This window comes from Choloepus didactylus, chromosome 17 (assembly GCF_015220235.1).
Source record: "Choloepus didactylus isolate mChoDid1 chromosome 17, mChoDid1.pri, whole genome shotgun sequence".
Taxonomy (NCBI): domain Eukaryota; kingdom Metazoa; phylum Chordata; class Mammalia; order Pilosa; family Megalonychidae; genus Choloepus; species Choloepus didactylus.
Genome location: NC_051323.1, coordinates 22707473 through 22719862, shown reverse-complemented (window position 1 = coordinate 22719862; position 12390 = coordinate 22707473). Strand labels below are relative to the sequence as shown.

Here is a 12390-nt window from a genome sequence, read left to right as displayed (position 1 = left end):
TTTCACTCGGCATGATGTCTTCAAGGTTCATCCCTGTGTCACATGTATTAGAACTTCATTCCTTTTTACAGCTAAATAATACTCCCTTGTGTGTACATACCACATTTGTCTATCCATTCATTTGTTAATGGACACATGGTTTGCTTCCACCTTTTGGCAATTGTGAGTAATGCCACTGTGAACATTGGTGTACAAATATTTGTCCAAGTCCCTGCTTTTATTTCTTTGGGGTATATACCTAGAAGTGAGATTGCCAAGTTATATGGCAATGCTATACTTAACTATCTGAGGAAGTAGTTCCATAGGGGTTGCACCACTTTATGTACTCATCGACAATAAACAAGTGTTCCTATTTCTCACATCCTCTCAAACACATTATGTTCCATTTATTAAATAGCAGCCATTCTACTGGATGTGAAATGGTATCTCATTGTGGCTTTGATTTGCATTTTCCCAATGGCTAATGATGTTTAACTTCTTTTCATGTGCTTTTTGGCCCTTTGTATATCTTCTTTGGAGAAATGTCTGTGCAAATATTTTGCCCATTTTTTAATTGGGTTGTTTTTCTTTTTATTATTATGTTGTAGGATTTCTTTATATATTCTGGAAATTAAACCCTTATCAGATATGTGGGTTCCAAATATTTTGTCCCATTCTGTAGATTGTTTACTTTCATGATGAAGTTCTTTAATGCATGGAAGTTTTTAATTTTGATGATGTTCCATTGATCTATTTTTTAAAACCATTGCCTAACACAAGGTCCTGAAGATGCTTCCCTGTTTTGTTTTCTTCCAGGAGTATTTTTTTTTAATTCATTTTATTGAGATATATTCACATACCATGCAGTCATACAAAACAAATCATACATTCGATTGTTCACAGTACCATTACATAGTTGTGCATTCATCACCAGAATCAATCCCTGACACCTTCATTACCGTACACACAAAAATAACAAGAATAACAATTAAAGTGAAAAAGAGCAATTAAAGTAAAAAAGAACACTGGGTGCCTTTGTTTGTTTGTTTCCCGCATTCTTCCAGGAGTTTTAAGGTTTTAGTTCTTATATTTAGGTCTTTGATCTATTTTGAGTTAATTTTTGTATATGGAATGTGTAGGGGTTCACCTTCATTCTTCTGCATACGTACATCCAGTTTTCCCAGCACCATTTGTTGAAGAGACTATTCTTTCCATATTGAGGGGACTTGACACCCTTGTCAAAAATCGATTGGCCAAAGATGTGAGAGTTTATTACTGAAGTTGTAATTTGATTCTATTGGTCTGTATGTCTGTCCTTGTGACAATACCATGCTGTTTGGATTACAGTAGCATTGTAATAAGTTTTAAGTGTGAATCCTCTAACTTTGTTCTTATTTTTCAAGATACTTCACTATTCAGAGCCCCTTAACCTTCCATATAAATTTGATGATTGGATTTTTCATTTCTGCAAACAAGGCTGTTGGGATTTTGATTGAGATTGTGTTGTATCTGTAAATTGCTCTGGATGGGATCAGCATCTTAACAATATTCAGTCTTCCAATCCATGAACATGGAATGTCCTTCCATTTATTTAGGTCTTCTTTGATTTCTTTTAGCGATGTTTTATAGTTTTCTATGTTAGTCCTTTACATACTTGGTTAAATTCATTCCTAGATATTTGATTTTTTGTAGCTGCTATTATAAATAGAATTTTAAAATTTCTTCTTCAGGTCGTTCATACTAGTGTATAGAAACACTACTGATTTTTGCCTGTTGATCTTGTACCCTGCCACTTTGCTGAATTCATTTATTAGTTCTAGTAGATTTGTTGTGGGTTGTTTCAGAATTTTCTATATATAGCATTGTGTCATCTGCAAATAGGGTAAGTTTTAATTCTTTCTTTCCAATTTGGATGCCTTTTATTTCTTTTCTTGCCTAATTGTCTTGGCTAGAACTTCCGGTATAGTATTGAGTAACAGTTCTGACAGTTGTCATCCTTGTCTTATCCCTGCTCTTAGGAATAAAGCTTTCAGTCCTTCACCATTGAGTATGTTAGTGGTGGGGATTCATATATGCCTTTTAACATGCTGGGCAACTTTTCTTCTATTCCTAGTGTTCTAAGTGTTTTTATCAAGAAGGAATGCTGGATTTTGTCAAATGCCTTTTCTACATCAGTTGGGATGATCACCTCTGATTTTTCCACCTTTCTATTAATGTGGTATATTACATTACTTGAATTTCTAATGTTGAACCACCCTTGCAAACCTGGGATAAATACCACTTGATCATAGTGTATAATTCTTTTAATGTGCTGTTGGATTCAGTGTTAGTATTTTGTTGAGGATTTTTGCATCCATATTCATAAGGGATATTGATCTATAATTTTCTTTTCTCATGGTATCTTTACCTGGTTTTGGCATTGGGGTGATGTTAGCCTCATAGTTAGGCAGTATTCCCTGCTTTTCAAATTTTTGGAAGGGTTTGAGAAGGATTGGAATGTTTGTTAAAATTCACCAGCAAAGCCTTCTGGTCATGGGCTTTCCTTTGTTGGAAGGTTTTCTATTATACTAATAAGACAACGTTATTAGTCTGTTGAGGGCTTCTGTTTCTTCTTGAGTCAGTGTAAGGAGTTTGTGTGCTTCTAGGAATATATCCATTGCGTCCATGTTTTCTAATTGTTGGCATACAGTTATTTATAATATCCTCTTATAATCCTTTTTATCTCTGAGGTTGGTAGTAATGTCATCCTTTCCATTTCTGATGTTAGTTATTTGCATCCTCTCTTTTTCCTTTGTCAGATCAGCTAAAGTTTGTAGATTTTATTGATCTTTCAAAGAAGCAATGTTTGTTTTCATTGATTCTATTTTTTTTTTTTTATTCTCTATTTCATTTCTCTCTGTTCCACTCTGATTTTTGTCCTTCCTTCTGCTTGCTATGGTTTAATTTGCACTTCTTTTTATTTCACAATCTCCAGTTGTGAAGTTAGGGCTCTGATCTGAGGTCTTTCTTCTTTTTTAAGGTAAGCATTGAGAGGTATAAATTTCCCTCTCAGCACTGCCTTTGATTCATCCCATGAGTTTTGGTATGTTGTGTTTTCTTTTTCGTTCATCTCAAGACATATCTTAATTCCCCTTGTAGTTTCTTCTTTGATCCACTGGTTTTTTTTAAGATTTGGTTGTTAAAATTCCACGTTTCTGAATTGTCCAGTTCTTCCTCTGTTGTTGATTTCTAGCTTGATTCCATTGTGATTGGAGTAAAAATGTTGTAGGATTTTAATATTTTTAAGTGTATTGAGACTTACTTTGTAACCTAGCATACAGTCTGCCCTGGAGAATGACCCACGTGAACTAGAGAAAAATGTGCTGTTGGATGAAGTGTTCTATATAAGTCTGTTAGGTCTAGTAGGTTTATGCTACATGTTCTCTCCATTATTGAAAGTGGTGTATTAATGTCTTCTATTATTAGTGTAGAACCATCTATTTTTCCTTTCAAATCTTCAATTTTTGCTTCATTTATTTTGGGACCTTGCCATTAGATGCATGTATATTAATTGTTATGTCTTCCTGTTGAATTGACCCCTTTATACAGTGACATTGTTTGTCCCTTGTAACAGTTTTTGACTTAAAGTCTATTTTATCTGATAGTAGTTTAGCTACCCCACTTCTTTTTTGGTTACTATTTGCATCACTTATATTTTTTCTATCCTTAAACTTTCTCACTACTTGTGTCTTTGAATTTAATGTAAATCTCATATAAACAGCATATAGTTTGGGTTGTTTTTTTTCAATCCATTCTGCCAGTCTCTGCCTTTTGATTGAAGAGTCTAATCCATTTCCATTTAAAGTAACTACTGATAATGTAGGACATTCTTCTTTCATTGTGATATTTTTTTCCTTGTAAGTCTTATGCCTTTTTTGTCCCTCAATTCTTCTGGTAATGACTACTTTCATATTTATTGATTGTTTATAGTGTACCATTTTGAGTTCCTTCTTATTTCCTTCTATGTATATTTTTCAGACATTTTCTTTGAAGTTACCACTGGGCTTAAATTTAACATCCTTAATCTATAACAATCATGTTTGATTTGTTATGAACTTAACTTCAATAGCATACATTTACACGGTTCCTGTCCCCCCATCTTTTGGTTCTACTTGTTACAGGTTATATCTTTATGCATTGTATGTCCAAAGCCATAGATTTATCATTACTTTTATGCATTTGCATTTTAGAACCTATAAGAATTATTAGATGGAGTTACATAACAAAAAATACAATGCAATAATACTGGTATTTATAATTACCCATATGGTTACCTTTACCAGAAATCTTTATTTCTTTGTGCCTCTTTGATCCACTGCGTACTGTCTTTTCCTTTCAACCTGCAGGACTCCCTTTATCCTTTCTTATAGGACAATTTTAGTGGTGACAAACTCCTGAGCTTTGGTTTTTTCTGGGAATGTCTTAATCTCCCTCTTATTTTTGAAAGATAGTCTAGCCTGGTATAAAATGCGTGGTTGGCAATTATTTTCTTTCAGCACTTCAAGTATTTTGTCCCACTGCATTCTTGCCTTTGTGGTTTCTGATGAAGACAATCTTATAGGGTCTTCCTTGGACATAACACATTGCTTTTCTCTTGCAGGTTTCAGGATTTTCTCCTGTCCTTGGCATTCAACAAGACTTGGTGTCTGGTTGTGGTTCTCTTCAAGTTTATTCTTTTGGGGGGAGTTCACTGGACTTCTTAAGTGTGTAAATGCATGTCTTTTGGTAAATTTGGGAAGTTTTCTGCCATTATTTCTTTGAATAGTCCTTCTGCCCATTTCTCTTTCTTCTCCTTCTGAGAATCACATAATGTGTACGTTGCTACTCTTGATGGTGTCCAACAGGTCTCTTATGCTTTCTCACTTTTTTCATTCTTTTTTCCTTATGCTTCTCCACCTGAATCATTTCAATTATCTTGTCTTCTAGTTCACTGATACATTCTTCTGCCAACTCCAATTTGCTGTTGAAACTCTCTAGGAAGAATTTCATTTCTATTACTGTATTAGTAATATATCAACTCCAGTATTTCTGTTCAATTCCTTTTCAAAACTTCTATCTATTATGATTCTCATATTTCATTCATCATTTCCCTGATATCTGTTAGTTTTTCCTCTGTGTTTTCCTTTATCTCCTTGAGTTTACTGATGATCATTTTTAAAAAGTTTTTGTCCTCTTTGTTGGACAAAGTCTGATCCTCTTTGTTGATATTTCTGTATTTTTACCTTGTTCCTTTGTTTAGGCCTTCATTTCCTCTTTCTTTGTCTTGTGATCTTTCAGTGCACACTGTACATTTTAATATTTTAAAGTGTCAACTCGAATTTAGTTCCTGAGCCCTCTGTTCCTTAAGATTGTATCCATCATTGATATGACAGAGATTTTCTTGAATGCCAGGATCTAACAAAATCAAACTCAGGCAAAATATATCTTTCACTGTCTTTGAAAATTGGCTCTCTGTTGGCTGGTGCTCTTTCTTCTTCAGAGTTTAGCTCTCCTATCAAGAAGATCAGCCTAAGGTGAATGTGAAGTACAGGGTCCTGTCTCCTTTTCTGAGCCTGAATCTTATCTGGGGCTTTTGCTTGCTAATGGCCTTAGAAATCCCCCCAGTTCACAGAAACTCAAATGTTCCCTCTACTCCCTATGAAATATACATTCATCCCCTCCAGGTGTTCTATTGTGTGTCTTAAAGCCAGTAATCCTTTGCCGCAGGCTGCTTTGATGGAATTGTTTCTTACACTGCTCAAGCTGTTTGCAAGCTGCTTCTACCTGCAGAGCAAGTTCTGGGAGGTTGAGCCAGAGAAGAGTTTCCTGGTTCAGTCTTTCAGGCTGTTACATGAGATCTTGGCACTGACATACAGGCACCCCCATATGCACATAGAGGTTACCTGCTCCCTCTGGGACTGGCCAGGGACCCAGAATGGGAGCACAGGTGGGCTCCACACCATGCTGGAGAGGGAAAGGAGGAGGACTCAGCAAGGGCACCCTGAGCTTCTACTGTTTTTAAAGCTGCATTTTCTTGATTTGCAACCCTTTATGTCCTGGAGTTTTGAAGAACATGGCTCTGCCAGATTTTGCTAGTCATTCAAAGATTCTGTGGGGGAAAGGCACCCTGGAACATCTTACACTGCCAGTGGGATCCATCAGAAGTGCCATTAGATTGTTCTTTGTGGTCAACAATTAGAGTCTTGGGCCATCTGGAAATTTTGTGAGTTATCACATTTTGGTAATAAATAGTAATGTGTATTTATTATATGAATTGAAACTTCAAAGCCAAAAATTGAAAAGCTTTTGAGAAATATCCAATTCCACAAAAGGTCTTTTACTAGGAGGCAAAGAACTTGCTTGCCAATACAAAGCTGATGTTGGACTATTTTTGTGTGGTAGTCAAGGTTATTTTCACAGAATGAAAACATGGTAGACACTGCATGACATCAAGGAGGATTTTGCAGTCAGAGCATCACTGGGACACCTGGAATAAAATCTCACTGAAATGCTTCTTGACACCTGTTCTAGTTTGCTAATGCTGCTGGAATGCAAAACACCAGAGATGGATTGGCTTTTATAAAAAGGGGGTTTATTTGGCTACACAGTTACAGTCTTAAGGCCATAAAGTGTCCAAGGTAACACATCAGTAATCGGGTACCTTCACTGGAGGATGGCCAATGGTGTCCGGAAAACCTCTGTTAGCTGGGAAGGCATGTGGCTGGAATCTGCTCCAAAGTTCTGGTTTCAAAATGGCTTTCTCCCAGGACATTCCTCTCTAGCAAGCTTGCTCCTCTTCAAAACGTCTCTCACACCTGCACTGAGTTCCTTCTCTTTGAGTCAGCTCATTTATATAGCTCCACTGATCAAGGCCCACGCTGAATGGGCGGGGCCACGCCTCCATGGGAACATCTCATCAGAATCATCACTCACAGCTGGGTGGGGCACATTCTAAGCAAATCTAATCAGCACCAAAACGTCTGCCCCACAAGACTACATCAAAGATAATGGCGTTTGGGGGACACAATACATTCAAACTGGCACAACACCCTTGTGTGTGTTCACCTTTTAATGTTTCCATCAGAAAATATTATCAAAATGTCACAATACAACTGGAATCCCAGAAAGTAATCTTCATGAAGTGTAGAAAAATCCCCAGGGCAATAGGAAGTTACATTAGGTGTTCATAGTTCAGAACACATTGTTGATGAGTCTGAGTGTATAAGTGTAGATAGGGCAACCCAAACTCTGGATTTGTCGCTCGGTGCAGCCAATGAAAGTCACACCAAACAGGGCTGAGGAGGAAAACATTTTTATTTATGCCAGCGGGAGGGCAGGAGAGATGTTGAAATCAGCCTCCTGGAAGTGATTTTTCAATTGGCTTTTATACCTGTTAGAAACAAAGAAAGATAATCATCTTGGGTAACAGGTAACAGAGGTCTAGAGAACTTCAGTAGTTTTTATCTAAATTATTTGCTACTTCATTTAGGATTTACATCTTCTGTGACACTTAGTACCTCCAAGTCTGGGGCAATAAATGAAAGCTTATTCAAATCTGGGAGGCCTGGGGCTGGACTTTACATTTTTATATTGCTCCTTTGTGAGACTAAGAGCTCATATTCACAGCTTGCTTACACTTTTGAAGTTTCATTTAAAGGCCACAGTTATAATTTCCAGCTTGCTCACAGTTTTAAGATTACATTTAAAAAGTTAGTGTTACATAAGTAGCATTCCTGGTCATTGTCCACCTTTACCAACACCTTCCCTCTGGGACTGGATCCTCCATAAAGCTTCACTTCCAATTTTTTTATTAGGCCAAAAAGTTTAGGTCTGACTTTCCAGAGCTACAAGCAGTAGAAAGTTTTAGTAGTTAAAGAGAATTTGGAGAAAGACAGAAATGGGTTCAAATCCCATTGGGTTCAAATCCCAGGTTTGAATAGATGGCTAATATGAGACAAGTTACCTGGCAGCTCTAAGACTCCGTTTCTTACTCTTTGTAATAATGGAGATTGTCATTTAACCCTCACTAAAACACTATGAAGCAAATATTATCCCCATTTTATGAATGAGGAAGGGCTTTGGCTGATTTTACTGGTTTGCTGGTAATAGCAGACTTAGATGTCATGGGAGAAGCTAATTAGAAACTGTGGATTTGTCAGCCTTAGACAGTGATTCTTATCATAGCAGCTACTGTGACTGATTCTCCCCACTCCCTACTCCTATCAGTCAGCACGTGGTGCGTGTTCATTAAATCCTTGTTCAGATAAATGAATGCATGGATGAAAGCACCCAAACTGGAATTGTCCATTCAACAGTCAGCTACTCTAAGCCCATCACTGTGTGATGTAGGGGGTTGCAGAAGGAACGCAGGACATAGTGCCCTGAAAAACCCTCGACTCCTAAGTGGGAACGCTTGCCAGGCATGCGAACTATCAAGGAAAACAGGAGGACTCAGATAGCAGCTTTGCATAGGCTCATTTCCCAGGAAGATAGCATTTCATTTGGTAATACCCAAGTCCTCAGAGAAGTTCTTATCAACCTTTTAAAAGATCCTTCTCCCAGTTTTCTTCAGTTTCTAAGACAGCATGAAGAATAGATCCTTAATAATAGTTCTTTTGTCCCAGGATTAAAATGGACCCACAATTTCTATGAGACCATCTGTTTCATTTGCTCAGATGTTGTGGGTGCTTAGAGGAGGGGCCGAGATGGGGAGGTGGGGCCATAATGCTATTTGATCTTTTGAGGAGTAAGGGTGGGATATGGAGGGTTGTACCTACTGCTTGGGACTAGTGAGTTCATATCTTCCCAAACACAAAGCATCAAGTAAAAGGAAATGTTCCAAAATAGCCTTTGCTTGCTCTGGTACCAAGAAAACAGAGAGCTCAAGAAAATACTTGTGTTTTTTTTTTTTTTTAAGAAAAAGGAGGGGGAGGGGAATAGGATTATAGAAAATGCTCCAGTTCCCAGACTTTATCTGGCAGGGATAAATATGATGAAGCCAAGGAACCTTTTCCACATTCTCACACAATATTCCAATTTTAGTGTTACCAGAATATCTCAGACCTCACCAGTCCGTGAGAAAAGAATAAGACCAAATTACTTTTAATGTCTACTCTTCTCCCACCTGCTTGTCAGAAGTCAGACCCCTCCACCACGTTCCCCCGCTGTTTGGAAGGTTTCCACAGTGCCAGCCCTGTGTGCTCTGGAGCAGACCCTGATTTTCCCATCCCAGCTCTCCCCACCCCCCCTCCATGTTGCTTGCCTCTGCCTCTGCTCTGTGCCCCTCATGAAACTGCCGACCTGGCTTGCTGGGCAAAGCTGTGCCCTGCCAGGTGACTGCTGCTCCCCTGTGACCTCGGTGGAGGGGGCTGCTCTCATCGTCGTCTTTCCTTCTGATGCACCATATATACGCTCTTCCTCATTACCCACAGCAGAGTTGAAACTAATTTAGGCCTTTTAATGGGACGTATTGAAATTTGGGGAATAATGAAAAGGAAGTACAATGCAGCACCTGGCCCACACCTGCCCTAGGGTCCATCACCAGCCCTGCTCCCCTTGGTGTCCTTCCACATGGCCCAGTGATGCTCGTCTCCCACCATGGGAAAGCTCCAGGTAAGTCTGTGTCTTAGGTCCAGGCACGCTGGTCTCCCCAGGAAAAAAGAGAAAGAGAGAGAAGTTTTCCCCCACCACATTCTAAGGTCCATCTAAGGCCTCATTTCCTAATCCCAAGATTGACTTCTTCGCAGGATGATTAACAGTGGAAATGTCTATTCCCTTTTCTCATCTATTTGGCAGATTTGTTCATTGCCTGTTCCAGGCACGATAGTAGACATTGAACAAACCAAACATAGCCTCAGCCTTAATGAAATTTAAAGTCTAGAACAGGAAGGAAACCCAACAAATAATTACACAATCAAATATTGTTAGTTATATTGTCACAAGTGCTATGAAAGAACAGTTATGAGGTGTCAAAGAGTTGTCATAGGTTTAAGTGAATTCATTACATATGATGGTGATTAAAACAGAACCTGGCACATAGTAAGTGCTCAAATAGTGTTAGAAATGACCATTCTTCACTAATTCAAGTATTGTTGAAAGCTTCCCATGTCCCCAGCAATGTTCTGTGCTATGAGGCTCCATAGGTTTTTTTACACAGATTTGATTTCAAGTTTCTGCTCTCCTCCTTAACCTCTCTGAGCTCAAGTTTTCTTTCTATAAATATGAGGATAATGATACTACCTTGAGTGGTGATTGTGAAGATGAATTCAGAAACCTCTGAACAATGCCTTTTACATAGAGGATGTGCAATAAATGTTACCTTCCTTCCCTAGTCAAAAGGAGCGCCCCCTCCCTAATTTAATTAGTGCATTTCCAACTCTCTGCCCCTGCAGAGATCCCAGTAGTTTTGCAGGAATTACCCTTTCTTGCCCCTTTCAGCACAGTATGGAGCTATTTAAAAGACAGGGACATTCATCAGGACATCTTACATCCCAGAGAGAATGGTCCACAAAGGTTCTTTTTGGTCCTCAAACTATTCACGTTTCCCACTGCCATACCACACTTCCTCCCTCTGCCTCCATCATCACCTTGAGCAACCAGCGCAAGCAAACACAGGCCCCAGCCACAGAAGCTGCACTTGGTTGTCCTAGAAGGCTTTTGTTTTCAAAGCTGACTGCATGGTTTCCTTTGGTCACAGGCGGTGGCAGAGTTTCTCAGGACACCTTCCCTTCTCCCCACGGTCCTTGCCATGGCTTTGTCTGGGTTCTCATATCACACCTCTTTCTGGCTCATATGAGCCATTTGAATCTTTACATAAATATAACTAAGTTGCTGTGCACCCTCACAGGAGCAGTTATTTTTTATTTTTTTAATTTTTATTTTAGAGCGTATATACAAACACAAAATTTCCCATTTTAATCACTTGTATGTGAACAATTCAGTGATATCAGTTACATTCACAACATTATGCTGCCATCACCACCATCCATTATCAAAATTTTGTCATCAACCAAAAGAAATTCTGTATCCATTAAGCAGTAATTCCCCATTCCACTTTTCCCCCAGCCACTGGTAACCTATAATCAATTCTCTGTCTCTCTGAATTTGCTTAATCTAGGCATTTCATGTAAGTAAAATCATACAATATTTATCCTTTGTGTCTGGCTTACTTCACTTAGCATAATGTTTTAGAGGTTCATCCATGTTGCATGCATCAGGATTCATTCCTTTTCATGACTGAATAATGTTCTATCACATGTATATACCACATTTTGCTCATCCATTCATCTGTTGGTTGGCTATTGTGAACAGTGCTACTATGAACATTGGTGTACAAATATCTGTCTGAGTCCCTGTTTTCAGTTCTTTATGGTGTATACTTAGAAGTGGAATTGCTGGGTCATATGTTAATTCTATGGTTAACTTTCTCACGCACTGCCAGTCTCTTTTCTACAGCAGCTGTACCATTTTACATTTCCATCAACAATGTATGAAGTCTTATTGCTTCACATTCTCTCTAACACTTATTTTCCTTTTTTCTTTTTTTGAGTAATAGCCATCTAGTCAGTATGAAGAGGTATCTCATTATGGGTTCAATTTACATTTCCCAAATGGCTAATGTGTTCAGAATTTTTCCAAGTGCTTTTTACACATGAACTGTTGCATTTCCAATGTAGAAAGAAAAGTTGTTTCTGTTAAGAGAATGGAAATCTCACTCTTCTACATGATGGCTGACCCTGGATGTGTAATGTAATGCAAGACTTTCCCTCTGATAGGCTTTTAGGAGACTGTTGGGACAATATAGTGGTATCTATGGAGATTTAAAAAAGACTGACACATATGACTATCAACAGCAAAGTGAAAAATATTCTAATAAGACTAAATGGGTATCTTTGGATTGCAGGGAATTGATCCGCCACGGCCTAGAAGAACTCCAGAAGGTCCTGCCAGGAGGAGACACTTACATGCATGAAGGATTTGAAAGGGTGATTTTTAAAGTTTTAAACTCTAAATATAAAGTGTGGTGTTGAAACATCATCATAGGGAAGTTGATGAGATAAGGCACATATATTAAGAAGACTGAATACATTTTTTTTTCCTGTGAGCTTGTACACTGATTATTCTAGCCAAAAGAACCTGAAAAGTAAATTTCCTTCCTCCTTCCCTTTTCGTGATGCTTGGCTGGCACTCATAAATCACTCCACACACAAGTGCACGCCATTGCCCATGTGACATTTACTCAATGGCAGCTTCAAAGTTTGAGTTGGAATTTCAGTAAGTTCCAGCCTATGAGAAGTAAGACACTGACAGGTGTTCACAAGTATATTAGTTGAATATAAGAGTAACTTTAGATGAATGTCATCCATTGATATTTGAGTAAATTACATAAATAAT

The 12390-nt window shown here is 38.3% G+C and overlaps 1 protein-coding gene across 2 annotated transcripts in view; it reads left to right on the top strand.

The window, feature by feature from the left end:
• ANTXR1 (ANTXR cell adhesion molecule 1) overlaps positions 1–12390 on the top strand; it is a 235082-nt gene that overhangs the window by 49114 nt on the left and 173578 nt on the right. For both annotated transcript variants that reach the window (XM_037806755.1, XM_037806756.1), the window contains exon 4: positions 11900–11981. In XM_037806755.1, the coding sequence (XP_037662683.1) occupies positions 11900–11981 (82 nt within the window). The remainder of the gene's footprint in view (positions 1–11899; positions 11982–12390) is intronic.